The 20,704-nt window shown below is 38.8% G+C and overlaps 1 protein-coding gene across 2 annotated transcripts in view; it reads left to right on the top strand.

Moving 5' to 3' along the window:
• The window catches only part of LOC132994606 (cadherin-18), a 190,061-nt gene that overhangs the window by 134,659 nt on the left and 34,698 nt on the right, over positions 1-20,704 (top strand). For both annotated transcript variants that reach the window (XM_061065085.1, XM_061065084.1), the window contains exons 4-7: positions 5,228-5,347; positions 17,099-17,266; positions 18,173-18,360; positions 18,991-19,244. In XM_061065085.1, coding sequence (XP_060921068.1) covers positions 5,228-5,347; positions 17,099-17,266; positions 18,173-18,360; positions 18,991-19,244 — 730 coding nt within the window. The remainder of the gene's footprint in view (positions 1-5,227; positions 5,348-17,098; positions 17,267-18,172; positions 18,361-18,990; positions 19,245-20,704) is intronic.

Here is a 20,704-nt window from a genome sequence, read left to right as displayed (position 1 = left end):
TAGCAACAGGTTAGTAACATCAATGGGTGTAGAAAGAGCATCGTAGAGAGGCGGAGTCTTTCTAAGGTAAAGATGGGGAGAGGTACTTTCATGTTGACAACTCTTTTGTAATTGGGGAATTTTGAGGGGTATTGTAAATGGCTCGAGTACTTGGGCAGAAAAGAACATTATCAGTAACATAGATGACTGTGCTAAAGTATGGAAAAAAATGCAAAACAATGAGCCTTTTATAAAAGAGTTTTTTACAAGTGCACCGGGAAAGCGAGCTGCCGGTAAATGACAATGCTAACATTAATGATTCTGAATGGTTCAGAAGAACCAACAAGTAGACTGAAAATTGATACAACACAGTATGACATTGTTACTCCCTTTCTTCAGTTCTAGGAACTATATTTCACAGACCTCTGTATTCACTAGGCTGATTCAGTTTGCTCTAGCCTGGCACCAGTTTACTGCAACGTTAGCTAAATAAGTACTGAAGAATGGTCATGAAATATCACTGCAATAAACTTTATATGCACAAGCCTCTCTCCTATATATAGGCATAACAGATGCAGGGACGAAAGAAAAAAAGGTTCTAAGGCTTCCCAACCAATGAAGACTTTGCTGGTCCAAACACTTTTCATTGACTAACATTTGGTTGACGATGAGCAGGCAGCCCTAGAATTGAATCCTACATTAAAAGATTTGAGTTCGACGTATTGGAAACATAACCTTTATCTTTGGACGAGTGCATAGTAGACTCATAAAATATACATTTGCAAACCTAATCTGTGCTTTGAAATCATCGGTTCACTTCTAACTAGACCATTCATTTAAAAGTTTCAGTGTTCACTTGCTAACTTAATCATGGAATGCACAAAAAGAATCAATCACCAGTGATGACCCAAGGAAGGAAATCATCGACTGGGGAAAATAATTAGCCTTTTTTCCCGCCCCCTCTTTTGCTGGTGTCCATTAAAGTAATTCCTCTTCGGTTCTGAGTCTGCTGCGTCAAATCGGCTGTAACAATCAACTGTCCTCACACTCCAGAGCACTAATCCCCCAGCATTTGTCAATACTGGTGCTCCAGAGTGCAGGAAGGGGATTGTCTGCAAATGTGTGGCAGCTAATTGGTTGTGATGTGCTCTTTTTTTTAATCCTAAATTGATTGGCTGGGCGCTTGCCAGGTAGTCCAATGTTGCTACGTCATATCTTCTATTCAATGTATTCATATATTTTAGAGTGCCAGATACAAGAAGTATCAATTTCCTACTATTGTACACATCACCCAGTTGATGTCTCTAAATGGAAGTGCTGGAGATAAGAAGCTCTGCTTTCCAGTCAATCATTTCACTCCTGGTAAAATGACTGTTTAATGCTGGTTTCAAAACCTAAAGGAAGTAGTAGTGGTCTGTGTAGATGAAGAGTTATGATTAAATGACTGCTCTTGGAACTGATGTACGGAAATTGATCCAAATTGCACACATGGGCAAGTGTTGAGTTCTTAATAAACAACCAAATTGAGATTTCAGAGTTCCATTATAAGGACTTATGTTCCTCCCTTTGCCGCTCTCAAATGTTGTTTTCAGTAAATGCATTCATCCATCATAAAACACAGATCAATGTTGTTTTAGCTTGCTCTAACATCTGATGTCTTTTGAGATGTACTTACACATTTTCTTTCTCTTTGAGATTTCAAAGCACTTCCCGTATCTGATGACAGGCCTCTCTGAAAAGCAGCGTATTGAAATTTTTCCTCCATTAAGATGCCATCTTATTTCATCTTACCAAGTATCACCCAACATCTCACAAACTAATTGCGGCTTCAATGCTGTATAGCTCTGGGTTTTTCATGTCACAACCAAATCAAAGTGCAAATGAAAGAAGATTATACAAAATCTTTAACTCAGACTGAGGGAGGATAAGGAGAATCCAATGGTTTTAATACAATTTGTCAGAGTCTATCCTTGGTCTTTTTAAAAGTACATTATGTTTTGCGGTTGGGGAATGAGTCACTTTGGGTCTTTAAAAATAAAGTAGATACAAATTGGAACAATGTTTGTCATGGGGGTAATTAATGGGCATAATGATTTGGTTATGTAGAGCCAAGCAAATTACACAATGTCTTTGCAAGAAACTCAGAACTACATGCCCTGATTTTGAACTATGGCATGCTTGCAATTTATTCAAACTCTTGCAGTGCAAGTATCCTGGAAAGTCAGACCAATATGACCAAGTCATATACACTCGGTGGTCACCTTATAAGGTACATCTGTCCAGTCTTGTGCAATCCAATTCAACAGCTCTGCCGTAAAGTCTACTTTTATGATGCCTATATTGTCCAGACAGTGTCATAAAGGTGTTCATTGAATTATATGTTTTAGCACTGAGGTCATATTAAGTCACTGTGTTGTATTGGACTGCAATATATCAAGAGATTTGTCATGAACTATAATAGAGAGGATAAAAAATAAAACAGACTTCTCAATATGAGATAGTCCAGTGTGGAAAAAAAAACCTTTAACTTGACCTTAGTCATAAAGATATTACACACTGTTATTAAGGGGGCACAGGCTGTATGTACCGATAAATTAGACTCTGTTCTCTGTAATTGTGGCCACCAGGAACATTGCCATTTTAAAAAGTCATCCTGGTACAATGCAAGGCGGAGTACACAACTGAAACCACAAATATACTTCTCTAACCCTGAAACAGTCTTACATTCAGACAATGCAGTGTAGACTTGATTTTGAAGTCATTGTAAATGTTAAATCTTTGAAAATAGTCAATTTACTTCAATTTAGAGAAAAGGGGCTTGATGGTTTCAGGTTAATACCAATATGTAGTAACTCAATTGTATACAATGACTCCAAGATTAGCAAACTTTTTAACATCAGTATCAATGCTTTCAGTCACCAGTTTAGCACCAGCAGGTGTTTAAGCCTCATTCTTCTAATGCTGGCCTTACATCAAATGACTTTTAAGCAATGTTAAAGTCAGAGAAACATTTCCAAGGTTGGAATAAAATAATAAACATTTTTGCTGGATTAGTGGCACACTCCTGTGATTTTGGTCGTTTGGTTTGAGGTGGTCATAAAACTTGATCAGAGCTGCTTTAAGCCTGTCTGGTTTTATCCATATTGTGCTATTCAATGACTTGACAATCGTCAACAACTAATAGGAGCATTCTGGCCAGCACCAAACAGGAAGCTACAAACTAGTAAACGTGGCGGAGACGCAAACATGCAGTTCACCTTCACTGGAAAATGAGGAGAAACTGTCAAGCCCTTCACTTGAAAGGAAACTTGGACCTAAGGACCCAAAAAGACCAGATTCCCAACAGGGGGTTATTTGCAAACTTAGCATAGACTTACTCCAGTGTTGGCTCTTTAATCAGACCTTTTAATGTAGCACTCATCACCTCAATAGTTTGAACTATACAGTACTTGAGCACTTAAGTTGAAGTGCATTGTGAGCAATGGCAAGCCCATTATACATACTTTAAGGAGTGCATAATGAGTGAATTAGCTGTTAGTATAACTGTGTATTGGAGTTAACGTTATACAGAACATTTCCCAGTCATTTTACTGTACAGAAAAATCCATCATACAAGATGACATATATGATTTTCTTTACTTAAGCCATTAATATAGAACAATTCAAGGTTCATCAGTCAGGCTGGGAATCTTTGGGTGTCTCACGATTCGATTTTGATTCTTGGGGTCACGATTCGATTCCAAATCTATTTTCGATTCAACATGATTCTGGATTTCATGGATTTAAAGACAATTTTTGAATTAGTACATACTTCAGGATCTACTCCAGTCATCTGTGAGACTGGCTGAATTTCTTGCTGCTCCATTTGGCATTGTACTGAGTTAAAGAGCTAGCCTTAGCACTTAGCAGGGAGTGACTGATTAGCCAAAAAAAGATTTTTGGAAGTTATGAATCTATTTATAATCTCAGAAGATAAGAATCTTGATTTCTACATGAATCTATCTTTTTTTCCATCCCTATTCATCAGTTGATTTATGTACTTTCTAATAACCTTTCCTAGACAGATGACTCTGAACCAGTTTAGCTTTCAAGAAAATTCCCGGATTTGATTAAGTCAAAAATCATTCCCACTGCAATTTCCTCAGCAATGTCTACATGGATTCAGAGAGACCAAGCATACAGTCGACTACACTGTTCATTATGGTTGACATTTCTCACTGCTCCTTTAGGAATCTCTCCCCCCCCCCCACCACAAAAAAAAAAAAAACACAAGTGGGACACAGTGTACTGAGTTTCACTTGTTTAATTGAGTCAAATTCCCATATGAAACTACAGAGCAAGAAGATTTACAGGCTTTAGGATGTATCATATAGCTCATATGTCCCCTTACACAACCAAGCTAGGATTGCTACATATACTAATGCACAATGTAAGCTAACAATGCAATTAAAATGCGCTCATCATGCAATTATAATGGCTTAATGAAGCCTGTAATGCTGGTTGAGCATCACTCCATGTGTTAAATTGGACCACAATGGCTTTAACGCATCATTTTTTTAGATTACACTGTAAATACTGAGCTGTCCTAAGTGTTTTAAGCTCTTATCTTTGTTGTTGTCATCTTTTGCAAAAAAAATCACTCAGAAACTAACACCAACATTTGTATGCTATTCTCCATTTATCATCCTAAGACTAGGACAATGACTAGAAAAATGTCTAAAAAATGTCTATTTTACATTCATGTGGTATAACTTATGAACTACAGCCAGTGTATTCTGTGCATCTGCACCCATAAAGACTTGATTTCTCATTATCATTTAATACCAAATGTATTTCAGTGCTAGTTATTCTTTTTGACTTATTCAGTGTTTTTGTGAAGACAGATTGCAAGCTAACAACATACTTTTTTTGTTCTTGTGGAGATAAGTTATGTACAGTCGGCAGCATATTATGCAAAATATTGTGTGAGTATTTGCTAAAGCATGCTAAACCACAATGTTGCATCTCTTCTGTTTTAAATTGAGGATGTGTCCAGCATTTAAAGTGTCACTCTCTCTGTAACCTTGCTGCCATATATTAACATCTATTGCACAGTAATTCCCCCGGGGACTCAAAAACACCACAACATGGTTGCTTGGAGATTTCCAACAAACGGCTTTTATTCAACAATATCATGGTATTGACCTTAAAAAAAAAACCTGTCCATGACAGTGTCTGGAAAATAATTTGTACTGTGTTCATTTTTTAGGCACATCTGTGTTGCAAGTCACAGCGACTGACGCCGACGACCCCACATATGGAAACAGCGCCAGGATAGTCTACAGTATTCTACAAGGACAGCCATATTTCTCCGTCGACCCCAAAACAGGTGCAGTATTATTGCATTCTTGGGTAAAATGAATTTTTAGAAAAGCACGCTAAAATCTATTTTCATAAATGGGTGTAATGCTTCATTTCTGTTTCTATTGTTGATCTCCCAAAGTGATATGTACATCATGCTGTGAAGTCTGTGCACAATCCCTGCAGTGAACATTCTGTTCTGTTGCTGCCACACGTCTGACATCGTAAAAGCCAGAAAGCAGCCACAGTAGAGTTATAGACCACTCATACAACTGCTGTATTGTCAAGCACGCAAACCCACTTTTTGTTGGCCATAACTAACTCCTCAAGGGTCAAAGGAGCCATTTGCGGAGATGTGTTCAGAAAGCCATTGTTTCCTACCTTTAGAAAAGGAGGTAAAAAGCCCGGACAGGCAGTGCTCCGTCTTTTCAGTCCATCTATTGTCTGAGAGGCCTCTGCTGGAATCTATTAAATGTTAATAAACCTTTTAAAGTACAAGATATATAACTTTTATATGATGTGAAAATGTGTCCCCGTGAGTGTGCGCATGTTTATTTCTGATCTCTCTTTGTCTCACAAAAGGGTTTGTTCGTGCACGTTTGTGTTTGAAGTTTTACATGCTTGCCTCGGCTGATTCTGCTGCTGCCGGTTAACATGAACAACAATGCGATTGTATGAACTGAATCATTGCTGTCTGGAGCAACTATTGGCCCCTTTGAGACTACAACGCCCATGTAAAACATGAATTCTTTGCTGAATGAGCAACACAAATGAAACGCGGAATATTTTGACTTTACCTTGGGGGGGAAAGGCGGTGGGGGATTGATGGAGCAATTTCACAGCGCTGTGGTGAGGCTGAAGCAATGCCAATGCTTTTGCAAGGAAACTGGGCTTTGTGCACACAAAACCTCATACTCTGGTATATTAGCTCTGTTAGTGTAGTCGAAATCATGCTCTCGATTAAAAAAATAATTATATGATTTTTTCTGTATGCAGTGGGCTTTCGGACACATCAGATGGCTCGTTTTGCCTGAGCTGACTCTGCATCTTGATCGAAGGGCTAGGCAGCTGCTCTTTCAGCACAGCTCTATTCCTCCCTCATGTATTCATTTGCACAAGTCTCTGTTGTTTTTTCTGCCACCAGCAAACCACCCTTCCTCACTTAAATTAGCAGGAGAAACTCCAGTGGTCAGTGGAAAACATGCACATGGCCACGAGAGCCACGCTTGCATGTGATCTTAAATATACTCAGCCCAAGTCTTAAAGTAGTTGTGTTGGCATGCTGCCACATTTGAGCGTCACGCTGGGGAGCTGAAGCTGCTTATGCACATGTCTCACAGTGCATTAGCGTGTTACATCCACAGGTAGCGGATTCCCTACATGTTGGAGACATCACAAAGGGATATACACGCATCATTAGCAGAATTTAAAGAACACACAGTTCCAAACACACACACACACACACGCCAACAAATCCACCTCTGCCCATTTGACCTTGGATCTGCTGGCCGGATCCAACAGTGACAGATTTTTACAAGACCCCATGAGGAAGGAGGAAAGATCATTTAAGGACAGAGGGTAACGATAGCATTTGGCCTGCACATATGGTGCGGAAGGAATCCCCATAGGACTGTCTCGGCTTTGCCCTAAATCCTCAGCAAGAAACAAAGTTAGCAGTTTCACTTGTTCCCCCTCCCTGGCTCAAATGGTTTGATCCTTTCAGTGCCACCAGGAACTGCAGGCCGCTCTGACAGTTTGAAAATTGTATTAATATGGAAAATTAACCACAGGCACAGGACATGTGGCTTATATAACAGGCTGCCTTGGCAAAGCAAGCTGAAACTCTTTACCAAATATACATTTTTGTTATGTCTGTCAGCATACAATAATCAAATGTTGTGCATGTGTGCCTTAGACCCTTTAAAAAAAAAAGAGTATTTGCGGATGTGTACAACTCGAATGTTACCATTCTTATTTCTCTAACATTTAAAGCACTGTGTGCCACAGAGTGTGTGCTTGGCTTCATTCTGCAGTACATCTTAATTAAACTGTTACTGTGTTTATTAAAACTTATAAAGAGGAACATTACCATGATCACCTCTCCAAAATTAATTGCACTGTCATTACACATAATAACTTTAAAAGTGCTTTTTTAATGAGCAAATTACCACTATCACACCTACATTTAGATAAATCTGTTTTGTAAGCTGGCTCCATTAAGAAAATGAAAGCTCTACGCTTACAAGTGCAAAACCCGACATGAAGATCCTGTAGGTCCACGCCATTGTAGCTATGTTTAATGATGGCATCCTGTATGTTTGAGACATCAAATATTATTAACAAAGGTGCAAAATTTAAGTATATTACCTTCACATTTGGAAACTTGATCTATGACTTTGTAGTGCTTACCATTCACAAAGAAACAGGCAGGTGTTTTTTTTTTAATCAAAGCACAGTCATGTTTAATTACACATTATGCATTTCAGTGTCAGATGACAGACATGTTAATAACTAAATATAAAATGTCTGAGTTCATATCACCTAACCCATTAATTAAACATGGAAGAGCATCAAAACATCTGTCACTGCAGTAAATAGGATTCAATCATGGATGTAAATTTGTAATTGGTTCGTCTGCTGGTGCCATGCAGCATGCGTGAAAGAAGGGACAGGAAATTAGGATTCATTTTTAACATCACTGAGGTATAAAAAATGAGCATGCCACCGACATTGTAAAGACGGAAATCTAACTGATACATGTGATAAAGATGGCAGGCTTGAGGGAGAAACTGTGGGTAGCAGAACATCAATGTAGCAGCTTTATTGAACAATAATGGGACAATCCAAAATATTCTGAATTGACCTTCCTCTTGTTCTTTGTCATGAATCTCCAAAATGTGTTTCCCAAGTACACAGAGTACAGATTCAATAATGGCACACTAAATAAAGGCGTAACTGTTCAAATGTCTTTATGTGTGCAAATTAAAAAGATAAATAAAAAAAAGTTGTCCCTGAGATTATTTAAAGTGTCATTACTGTAAATGTAGTTTAGAGGTTGACAAGATTATTCATGTTTTTGCCTAGAGACTCTGAACCTTTTCATTTCAAATGTCCAGTAGGCTAAAGCAACGAAGGCCACGGATTATGTCAAAATGAGTAAGAGTGGGAGGTAAAATCAGAGAAATAACTTGGTGAATAAGTATAAAACCTGCAGACCCATAATTCATTGCAATGTCCTGCACTCCTTGTCTGATACATGTAGTTGCAGTTAAGGACAGTAATTTAAAAGAAAGTGCCGTTTTCTTACTTTTTATGTTTCTTGACATGGGGATGTTTTGTCTAATTTCAAGAAACTTGGCAAGTAACATTTGCTCAATTTCAAATTGAGCTATCAAATAGCTAGCTAGCTGTTAGCTATACTGTCAAACTAAGCTAACAGCCTGCTGGCCATAGCTACTTGACTTTGAGCAAAGTAAATGATTACCGCTGTAAATCCTCAAAATTGTCAAGTTGTTTCATTAAATCATCAACATTTTTGGATTGAACAAAGACGCTGGGTGTTTACAAAGCTTTGCTACAGTCAAGAATTTCAAATAACACCTACAAATCCTGACAAGGTGTACCTTTAAGAAGGACCCTGAGCACCCAACCTGCTGCTTATGTTTTGACTTGTCTGGGGATTTTGGTGAACAGGAGCAGATGCACAAGGACAGCAGAGTATTAAACAAACAGACTGAACCTCTATCTGCTCTCTGAATGTAAATCTCACAGGATAAAAGTTAGAAGTAAAGCCTGGATGTACTTTTTTGATGGATTTACTCTTGGAAAGCTCTGTCACTTTTCGTCAGGGTTATTTGACAATATTAGCTTCGCCAGAGTAGTTATATTTAATAAGTCACATGCTAACTGTGTTAAGAACATTCGCCGCATTGACTTTACTTGATTACATGGTTTGCAAATTCCAAAACTGCAAGCCAGCATTTTCTAGAACAGCTTCCTATATCTCAGCAAAAGTACATCTTAGACGGTAGCTGCATTTATCCTTTTTATAGCCGGGTCGTAACTCCTGTCTTTCCCATCACTACTGTGCATCTGTCACTTACCCGCAGAGACATCAAGGTTGTTCCTCTGGAGTCTCATAGACGAATGCCCCCTCCCCTCCATCCCCACCTCACATCTGTACTCACTCACACACACAGGCAAACCTCACCACACTGCAGAACCCCTAAGTCCCTTTTGCATCCTAAATAGGCTAATATCTCTGCTGATCTGGGATTTGGAAGTGTTCGAGTTTATTGAAGGAGCTGACACAGATCAAGACGTTTTTGGCGGTTCATGGATTAAGTCTTACCTCTGCTTGGATCAAGAAAAGAGCTTTCTATTTGTCAATCACTTGAGTCTTGAGCAGTCCCACCAGATATTCACATTCAGATATGCAAACCAACGAATGACAGAGCATTCTTTGGAGGTAAAAAGAAGTACTTTTATGATTTCTGAGATTTTTTTCACAGCTGCTTTTATTAGTGTTATCTCCCTTTGCTTCAGAAATGTTAAGAGTGCAGACACACAGGGATAACATCGTATTGGAAGGGCCAAAAACCAAGAATCCTGAAGCTGGAGATTGAAGAGTGCTTTAGTAATCTCCTATAATCCTTTTTGTTCACCCAGGAGATTGTCCTCCTTTAGAAGTTTGCAGCCAGACAAAGAGGTGGATAGTGCGATGGTATCAACTTTAATAGACTGGGGAGGTTGAGGAAAAGGCTAACCACCTCACTGTGTCAAATGGGCCCAGGTTCAGGGAAGTCAGCGCTTTCTCAATTATTTTCTAAATTAACTCACGAGCTCCGTAGAGATTTAGCGGAGACTATCTGAGGTATAACAGATCAGAAATGGACAGGGAAAGGAGTTCAGGGGTGCGATCCTCATGTCAAAGTACTGACATACCTCTCAGGTTCTCGGGCATTTCAAAGAATTCCTCTGCTGCCTTTCCTGTATTGTTAAAGAATTTCACTTAAGAAGGAGTGCAGTCCAGCAATTGTAGGTTTGTAATGTAGCTGTGATGCATTAGCTGAAAATGTGTTGCTACACTTTCCTAGCTGGACAAAAATCCCTGATTCTGTTTAGTATTTTCTCTCTGTAGGCTTCTCCTTTGTTTGTTTGAAGGCAAATAATGGACAGAAAATCATCCTCACTTTCTGAACTGTGGAATTACTAAAGCCTGAAAATAAAACCTCACATATTTAATGCATACTTATCATCCCTAAACCCACTGCAGTGAAATATCGCTCAGAGCGATGTGCCTCCACGAGTAAAGGGGTAATAAGAGACTTGAAAGGTCAGATCGTCTGTCTTGGTGTTGTTTTAATGGGGAGTGTGGCCACTTGCCAAGATCTGTGTGTCTCAAGGACCCCAGGTTAAGTAATGCTAAGACTCTGGTTAATAATGAAGGACTTCCAATTGAGTTTGCAGACCTCGCATCATTACAGGAAAAGTGGCTGCAAGCACTTTGATTAGTTTTGGAAACAAGAGCAGCAGATCCATGCTGAGACCTGGCATTTTGAAAAGAACACTTTGGTAGAAAATAAATCGCCTGTGTTCTGCTTCTTGGAAATGGTTTGTTACATATGTATGGTTCATGGAGTTTCTCTATGGGAACCTATTAGAAAATATTAAATGTTAAGGATTCAAAAAGTGCAAAATCTAAACTTCTTGGATCTGGTCTCTGATCAAGAAATGTATGTGATCAATCTATTATATTGTGTTTTTCTTTTGCTTTGTTTGTCAGCTGGACCATCTCCATATTAGTCTGTCCGTCTGCTTTTCATCTGCCAAATTGTCTGTTTGTCCTATGTCGACTATACGATTACACCTAGTCACTCTTGCTTCTCTGCACCAGAATTACTAGTAAATTAAACGCATTACTGATACTTTTACATGTTGGCCCTCATTGACGGTCAATATTATTTAAAATCTGTAATGCAGCTACCCACAATTAGCAGGGGCTCTAGCCATAGACTTGCTATAGTTCCATTTAGTGGGCTTTCTCTCTCCACTCTACTGCCTGGATGTAAACAAGAACAGTAACAGATAGAATCTCTGAACGTGCAGTTTGGCAGTGTTTTTAAGTAGTAAACTGAGATAAGTTTTATGTGTGGGGCGGCAGTAGCTCAGTCTGTAGGGACTTGGGTTGGGAACTGGAGGGTCGCCGGTTCAAGTCCCAGTGCGGACCAAATATGGAAGTTGGTCTGGTAGCTGGAGTGGTGCCAGATCACCTCCTGAGCACTGCCGAGTAGGCTGTGCCGGGTTAAACTTGGCATATCAAGCGGAGTAATGCATAACCAAATTCAGCACAGGCATGTGGACGTTAACCTGCAGGGAGGGCTGAAGGCTGGATATGCTAGCTCTGCTAACGTTAGCCATACTTAGTGAACCAATCATACATTGTTTCCCCAGAGATACTGTGATCCAGTATTTAGCTGAGTTAAATAAATTGTGGTTAATTTAGACTGTTTTCCAAGAGTTTTTTTCTTCTTTAGATTAGTTGGTCAGTCTGAATTTAAATTTCAGTTTATTCGACTTTGAAATTAGTTGCCTAGGAACATCCCTAGTCCTATTATTGTTTTCTAGATATCTTAGTAACACCTAGAGAGAATATCTTCAAATTTTGCTCAATCATTGACTACGATTCAAGGATCAATTATTACCAGTTTGTCAAAAGCCTGAGATCACCGTGATCTCAAAAATAATTTCTATGTTAACTGTTATGAAACAGGTTCTGCTTATAGACACCATCTTTGGGACTATTAAATTCTCTGTGATCTCAAATAAAAATACTGATGCAAACTTTCTTCTTACATTCACCCCAAAACCACAGCATATCCAGCAGGAAGGGCACCAATGATTATGGCTTACTTTCAGTAAGAGACCCAACATAACTCAGTCTGTTAGTGTCTGCTTAAACTTTGAAAGACAGAATTCACCACTTCCTCATAGGTTAGTCAACTTCCATTTTAGTAGTGTCTCACGTTCTGAAATCCAGAACGTATTCCTATATTGAACAATTGAATGGATAAATGAACTGTGAAAAGGCAACAAAAGGAAAACGCTACAGTTTAAAAATATCTTAATATTCGCTTTGATATCCCTCAGAAAAAAAGTTCTCCACCACATTAGTGTCTTTCTGCTTCCTGCTCTACTTAACGCTTGTTCCTCTGAAAGCAGAACTAATACACACAAAATGACACTGTTAGACTCTATCCGAGAAAGTACATGAAACAAAGTGAGCCGATGCAATTTGCTTGAAGGAACTTTACAGAAAAAAGTGGCTAAATCTAGTTTTTCTTTATCCCACAACCTCGAACAAGTGCTGTTTCTTTGTTCCTCCAAAGAGCATTTAAAGGACACACAGCATACTGTGACATCTTGCATTGAAAAACACTTTCTTAACCAGTCGACTGATTCTGTCCTTTTCATGGGAAATGTCTTGAAGCATCAGCCACCAGAAAAAAAATACAATCAATAGGATATAATTTCTACCAAAGTGGCTGCAGAACTCTATTCACATCTCATTCATAGAAATTATTTCACCTTGTCAGGTTTATTTTTGTAGCTGTTAATTGAGATTACAAAATCACCATGTTAGTGCAACTCTTGAATGTATTTTCATCAGAACACTTTCTCCTTGTAAACCTTTGAATACAGACCAAATGGAGGATCCTACTGAGTTGTGTAAATGACTGCAACAATCATTCTTAGCAGAAAGCAAATACTTGATTATTACATGATATATGTTTGAGTCAATTCAGCTATATTACATAAAATGGTGTTAACACTGGAGGGGCAGCAAGGAGTAGCTGCAGTCTGGAATTAGAAGATTGTTGTTGAATAATCCTGGTTAAATGGTTGGGGGGAAAAACAATAGCAAAAGCATGAATAGGAAAATGTACAAAGCATTTTGATTCGACACATTTTAGGAACTTTCTAGGCTACTCCAAGAAATGGCATCACAAAATCAACAATGTGGGCCCTTTATTTTATTCAACTTACTTTCGGTGTTTCAAGATTTTTTTTTTACCTACGTTAAGAATAGTTTTAGATATTTATGTTTTAATTTAATTATCAGAATTAAGGCAAAATTTAGACACCTTATGAATCCTTATGGTTGGTTGACTTGCATTTTTTTAAGAATAGGTTGCAAATACTCTAGTGCTATTAAGTATTTCAGGAGACTTCAAGAACTGACATCACACTAAGCAAAAGCACCAATACAGTCGGACTCATTTCAATACTATGTTCAAATGGTTAACCGCCATCTACTTCTATAAATTCTTTAATTTCTAATTCCAATGATAGTTATTTTTTTTCTAATTAGTCCTCATATATCATATTATTTATAAAGAAATGTCCCTGTCTGTTGTTTCACTGCTGATGAGTTCAGGTTCACAGGCAGTCTACAAGCCCTCAGCCACAACCCAGTGTGACAGATGATGTGTAACCTTAGATCCCCTGGATCTTAATACTGTTGGCTGCCTTGCTCCTTGACCCACTTTTAATGATTATTCTGCCTGAGGCGAGTGGATTAGTTTCTGTCTATAGAGTCTTGGAGAAAGAAAGAGGGAAATGACCTATTGTATAACACTGCTATAGCTAACTCTTCTGTGAAATTAGGGAATCATAAAACTGTATTAATTCACTTTAAACTTATTTTTTTATGGGAAATTCAAGCTGTCAAGATAAGAAATGGGAACTGAGTACTAAATGAACTTTGGACACCGTGACCAGAGCTGACGAGAAAACCCTTGTGTGAGTGGATTAGTGTGTTGTGTAATCCTCCTATTTATAGATGGTTTCCCTGTGTTGACAAATACAATTACAGAAGGTAATGCAGGAGCACTATTTCTAGGCACCTGGTGAGCGTAATTCAAAACTTTGTTTAATGCTCTTTCAAAATATATGACTTGCTAGATGTGAAATGCTTCAACAAGTTTGCCAGCTGGTCTATAAATTTAATTGTCTGTCTTATAGTGGACGGCTGACAACAGCTGCCTTTCTTAATCTTCTGACAACAGAATGGTGCTGTTGTGACAGCACCTGCATAATTTGATAAGGTATATGGCCTTGAAATACTTGGAGTTGTAGTAAAATTATATTTTTTCTGCTGATACTAAGAAAACAGTCTTGTCAGTTTGGCGGCCCCCTTGAAGTCAATGAAGCGATTCACTCAATTCAATTCAACTTGCATTTTGTCAGTCAGATGTCTGCACTTTTATTGATTGGCTATGTAACTTTGCACATATGGATGTTTCAAAACGGTCCTTAATGCTGAGGTCAGATTACATGACCTTTTAGTCTGTTAAAATGGCCACTGTGTCAGATTAGGGGTTCACAGACCCATACATTAGTGACGACCAACATGATGACATTTGAAGGGTTAGGGACTGGGTTAGACAACACCGGTACAGGAGACTGTAATCAAACCAAAAAAAAACGTTTGTTGAGACTTTTCCTGTCTCATAGTTCCATCTGGTAGCACCAACTTCATCATTCTTCTTTCACTTGGCCATTTTGTTAACGCTCGTTAATTTTGGGCATATGGAGCACTATGTGCTTTCATTGGTCAACATCAATGATGTGACAGAACACATCGTAGAAGGCAGAAAAAAAATCAAACATGCTAGACTTTCTGTCGGGTGGTGGTAAACCGAACCAGATGTGGTCTTTGTTGTCATTCACTATGAAACACTACAAGGGATAAAAATAAAAAATGTATCTTTTTATGACTGACGGGTCCCGAAACCCTAGGTCTGCTGAATCGGGCTGTAGTAATGCTTATAATGTGTAGTCTGGCCTTGGCATTAGGGTTCATTGTGGTTGAGTTTGTGTTCACTCCAAATATGTAATTGTTGTAGGTGTTCTGTGCAGCACTATTTAAAGGAAATAAAAGTCAAACCATTGTATGACACAGCCAAATCGAATTTGATAGACAAAATCCAGACTCAGACACAGCCCTACTCATCAGCCATGTTTGGAAAAAGGGGTTATTGCAGTTGTACCCATTAATTCTTAAAGTAGCATGAAATTAAGCAGAAATATCTTATCATAAGCCTGATTTTGTGATTTTGGCTTCTAAACAAAAATGGGCAGAAATAGCAAGATAACTTCAGGAAATAGCCAATTTCCCAGGGATCAGTGGTGTATGAGATGCCTTGATTCATTGCCCAAAACCATCTTGTCAAATGTCACCTCGTGTCGTGATTTCCACTTACAACATGAGGCAACAGCAGCAAAGTCCATTTACCATCACGATCAACACCATCCCATTACCTTCTAGGTCTGGCTGCTTGCAGTCAATCGTTGTGTATTAATGCAGGGTTCACAAGTTCACAAGAACATAAGTTCAATCGTGGCCAGAGGGTCTTGGCCCTGGGGAAAAGCAAGATTTACAATAAACACTGGTGTAACTGGGAGAACATATTAAATCAGGCTCCAGGTTGTGATGTGGTTTCAGGAGGTAAGATGGCGAATTAGCCCTAAGGCAAAGAAACACACAAAAGCCAATATTAACAAACAGACATCTTAAGACTCCACACAGATACAAAGGCACACAAACAGAGAAAAATGTGTGCAGGACATGGAGCTATTACACTCAGTAAATCACCTGGCACCCAGCAACACAGGAAGCAAATACTCTTTTTGGTTTTGTTACTGTTACAATTTACCTGTGCACAGTTTCTCTGCAGCGGGCAGAGGTGCACTCATATTTCACTAAGTTAGCATTGTGAAAGTTCATGGCTATGTTTGCCGTGTTATTGTGGTAATAAATGAGATTGAGTGGGTGCCTCAGAAAGTTGCATTCCGTCCTGATCCAAGGTTGCATAGTCATTCTCAATATAATGAGAAGTGAGGAAAGGCTATAACCTTGAAAATGAGGTACCAGGAGAAACAAAGATGAAAGAAGCACACTTTTATGGCATTGGTCTTTGAAGGGATGTGTGATGCATTGCTTTGAGTATTCCATAACTTAAAGATGTTTATATGGAAAAAAATATTGAGACAGTGACAGCTCATGTTGACAACTCGAACAGTTTTATATTCACTGGCTTCACAATGATTTCTTCTTTGATGATGTCTAGAATCATGCTTTTTATAGCTTTTGTACTGTGATTATTATGAAAACAACACATTTATATGTAATTTACGTCAGTAGTTTCTCTGCAACAGAAACTGATTTATATTTGAAAAAAAAGTCAGTCTAAGAAATACACCCTTGGAAGAAGTTGATTTATCTTCTAGTGTTTTAAATGAACAAAATTGTGTCCAACAAGGGCCCATACTGGGTCCTATATTATTTGCAATATGTATCAAATAACCTTTTTTGAGTTTTTGAATGGATACATAACGTTTTTTGAATTTAAATTAATTTGAATTAAACAAATGTTGCTTATACAAAAAAGTTATTATGCAGATGATATCACTATGCATACTTAAAATGTATTCAAAAAACTCTCACTAGCTGAACCTTCCGTCATGTTGACACTTTATGTTTATAATTCCTTGAACCCATTCTGGCTAATCTCCCTCATCTAGTATCAGCTACTGAGTCAACAGAATGCATGCTTGCTTGACAAATAAATGCAAGTATTGTGCTACTGAACACTGCTTAATTAGTCATTTCTGTTTGTGTAAGTCTGCTGTTCACAATAGGAAATATTCCTAGTAAAATAACTGTTTGATACTATTTTAGCTTGAATTGTTTTGTTTATTTCTTCCGCCAATGCAGGAATCATCAGGACTGCCTTAGCTAACATGGACCGGGAAGCCAGGGAACACTACACCGTTGTTATCCAAGCCAAAGACATGGCAGGCCAGGTCGGAGGCCTCTCTGGCTCCACCACCATCAACATCACTCTGTCAGACATCAACGACAACCCGCCCAAGTTTCCACAAAGTATGTATACAACTTGATCCTATAAATACAGTCCAGACAACAAAACACAGGCTCAAGTTCTCTTAAAATAGATACTTGTTCATGTTTGGTGCAACTCAATTAACCTACATTGCATTACAGCATCGCCTCCATTGGAAAACTCTCAACACTGATACATTGTTGTCTTCATGTGTGTCAGTTAGTTAACTAATCAAAAGGCTAATTCTGCAAATTGGTAATGTTTCCTATGTTAATACTTTACTACTACTACTACTACTACTACCCTAATTGCATAAGCTCAGTATTCTTCATGTTTAATATACAGTATTACTCAGTAGTCAAATACTGCAGACATATTTTTTGGGGCCTTTTTGCCTTTATTGGATAGGACAGCTGAAGAGAGACAGGAAATGTTGGGAGGAGAGAGTGGGAGATGACATACAGCAAAGGGCCAAGGTTGGATTCGAACCCACAGCCGCTGCGACAAATACTACAGCCTCTGTACATGGGGTACGCGACATAACCGCTAGGCTACTGGTGCTCCCGTTTTCTCCATTTTAATGATATACTTAAGTCATGACAAAGTTGTGATTATCTCTCAAAAAGTTCCCAATGACACAAATTGGATGCTAGTATTTCATTTTGTGCTGCAGGGACAAACTCTTTCAAAACCATCAAGCTTTTCTCAATAATCATCTGCCTCAGTGCATTGCTATCAACCTCAGTTTAACATTTAATGTCAGCTGAAGCACTGCAGAGTATTTTTAATGACATTCCCTCAGGAACAATTGGTGGCAGAATCAAACTGCTTAGCCAAGCCCTTTTTTTTAGTAGAGCATTCAGACAATGATGAGGGGCAGATCAGCTTCTGTTTAAAACATGTGTTTAGCTGTTTCTTAACGGGCACACGCCAAATCTCATCCACAGAAAACTACCAGCTGTACGTCCCTGAATCAGCTCAAGTAGGAAAACCGGTAGGGAAGATCAAAGCCAACGATGAGGACCTGGGCGTCAATGCAGACATCAAGTACAGCATCATTAACTCAGAGGGGGCCAACATGTTCTCCATCTCCACGGAGAGGGACACCAGAGAGGGAATCATCAGCCTCAAAAAGGTAAAAGCAAGCTGTCAAGAAATGTGATTGATCAGGGAATCATCACAAAAATATACGAGGAAAAGGCTGTGTTTGTCAGCCTTTTGACTTAATGGGTCACTGATTTTTAACAAGCATTGCTGTAAAGTAGCATTTTGATGAGCAGGTTGTATTCAATATTTTAAAAGCCTACGTGGACACTGATGCATACACAATGCAAAATTGCTTTCTGTAGGGAGTTGTAACAGATGGTGGAAGTAATAATACACTTTAATGGGAAGCAATTCACCAATAAAAGAGGAGTAGAAGAAGAACACTTTGATTTACAAAGTAACAAATACTTTAAAGGTATAGCATGTGACTTTCAGAGTAGATGTCCTGTAGATGTTGCACTTCAGCACCAGTCTTTGACACGGATACAAACATGCATCAATACATTTAGATTTTGTCAGTTTCCCCTCGCTAAGGAGTACATTTTGGTTGTTTTCTGGAGATCTGGATTTATTTATCTCGTTATCTTGGGATTTGCTTTCCTTGTAGACTCTTAAGATGGCTTGCACTTCATGTTTCTAGCCTTCAAAATAAATGAACACAACTTTACCCTATGGGCTTGCTAATCTCTTTTCATCCTTTGGTGCCTTTTGCGGACAGCCTCTGAACTACGAGAGAAAGAAGACCTACACCCTCCACATTGAAGGCGTGAATACACACGTGGATCCTCGTTTTTCCTACCTTGGTTCTTTCAAAGACACTGCCACCCTTAAAATCACAGTCGGGGACGTGGACGAAGCACCTGTCTTTTCCGTTGACCATTACAATCTGGATGTATACGAGAACGCACAGAGTGGCACAGAGGTTGGCGCCGTATTGGCTCGAGATCCGGACAGCAGGAACAGTCCTGTCAGGTAAGACCCACAAACAATCTGCTATAATGATAACCGATATGTTATGCATTATTAGATTATATTTAAGAGATACACTTGTGTGTCATTATTCATCAGACAAGCCCACTGCAGAAGTGAACGGTTGAAGAGGAGGTTGCTAATATTCTGAATATTATTTTGAGGCTTAATGCTTCTTCAAATCTGACCGACAGCCAATGCAACTCTGTCACTTTGTCAACTAATTGGTTGCCAAAAATGCGAGCCGTGGACATTTTTTTAAAAATTAGAAACAAACTAGTCCTGCTTAATTGGTAAAGCATACGTTTGCAATGCAAGACTTTGGGGTTGTGAGGAAATCAATTTGTTATTCTGGCCACTGCGTTTTTAAGAGTTACTTTAATTTTATTCCTTTGATCCTGGTTTGTGTTTTGGCATTTAAATTTTACCAGAAAAAACCTCTCTGAGGTGCTTTAGTTTAGCTCAGTGACGTTTAAGTCGACTAACACGATTATTTCTGCCCTCAAGAAATGTTTGCCTAACTAAAAACTCTAATTCACAAGTCATTTCTTTGCCCTGAATGATTTCACCTTTTAAAGATAGATACTTAAGTTTCAACATTGCAGAGAAAATGAGAAAATTTGACATCTGCAGTGGTTTTTCATGGAGATCTGAGGTTCTCTCTGGACATAGGAACAGATAGCATACTGTGAAATAGAATACAAGGTATGCTGCAATATGTTGAAGAGCCTCTTGTTTGTACCTGATACTGCGAATGCCGTTAATGTTTCACGTCCCGAGCAATATGCATAATGAATCACACATTTTGGCATCATTAGATTGATAGTTTTTTTGTCTGCAAAACCTGTGAAAGTAACCCGCGGCAATGCAACTGCTCAGCCCATTTGTATGCGCTCTAAACACATGCTTGTGTACTGTCGAAAGAAGATTGATATCACCCTCAGGCTGTGGACTAATCCCAGGTTTTCACTCTGCACAGGTGCCTGCTTTCAAAACATTGCACTCAAGCACCTCCACACTGCTTGTTTTAATTTGAATTCCCTATGTAGCCTTGGCATAAATGATGAAGGCCCTGTAAACATGATACTCCCCATGAGATGACGCATTGCTGATATATCAATAAGAAGCAATGTTCTGTTGCTGTTTCGATAGAGGGTCATAGTTTCAAGCTTCGCCATAGGCCTCAGAGCCCAAGGGTTTTTCTTAACAGCATTAAGCAGTGATTTGTCACCATGCTGCTGTCCTCCCCATTTTTGGGTGGTCATCCTATCGTGTTTTTTTTTGTGGATTATGAACAGCTTCAAATGGGAGGAAGACACAGGGTAAAAATGAGTCTTTGATTCATGCCAGAGTCTTAAGACTTTGTGAAAGATTTGTAGTAAACAAGAAGGAAATCTACATATGAAAGACTTGCCTTGCTCTCCTTGTGGGATACCTCCTTCTTGTCCATTCCTACCGCACAT

Source organism: Labrus mixtus, chromosome 19, assembly GCF_963584025.1.
Source record: "Labrus mixtus chromosome 19, fLabMix1.1, whole genome shotgun sequence".
In the NCBI taxonomy this organism is placed as follows: domain Eukaryota; kingdom Metazoa; phylum Chordata; class Actinopteri; order Labriformes; family Labridae; genus Labrus; species Labrus mixtus.
The sequence above is the reverse complement of the archived record's forward strand: the minus strand, read 5'-3'. Positions and strand labels throughout refer to the sequence as shown.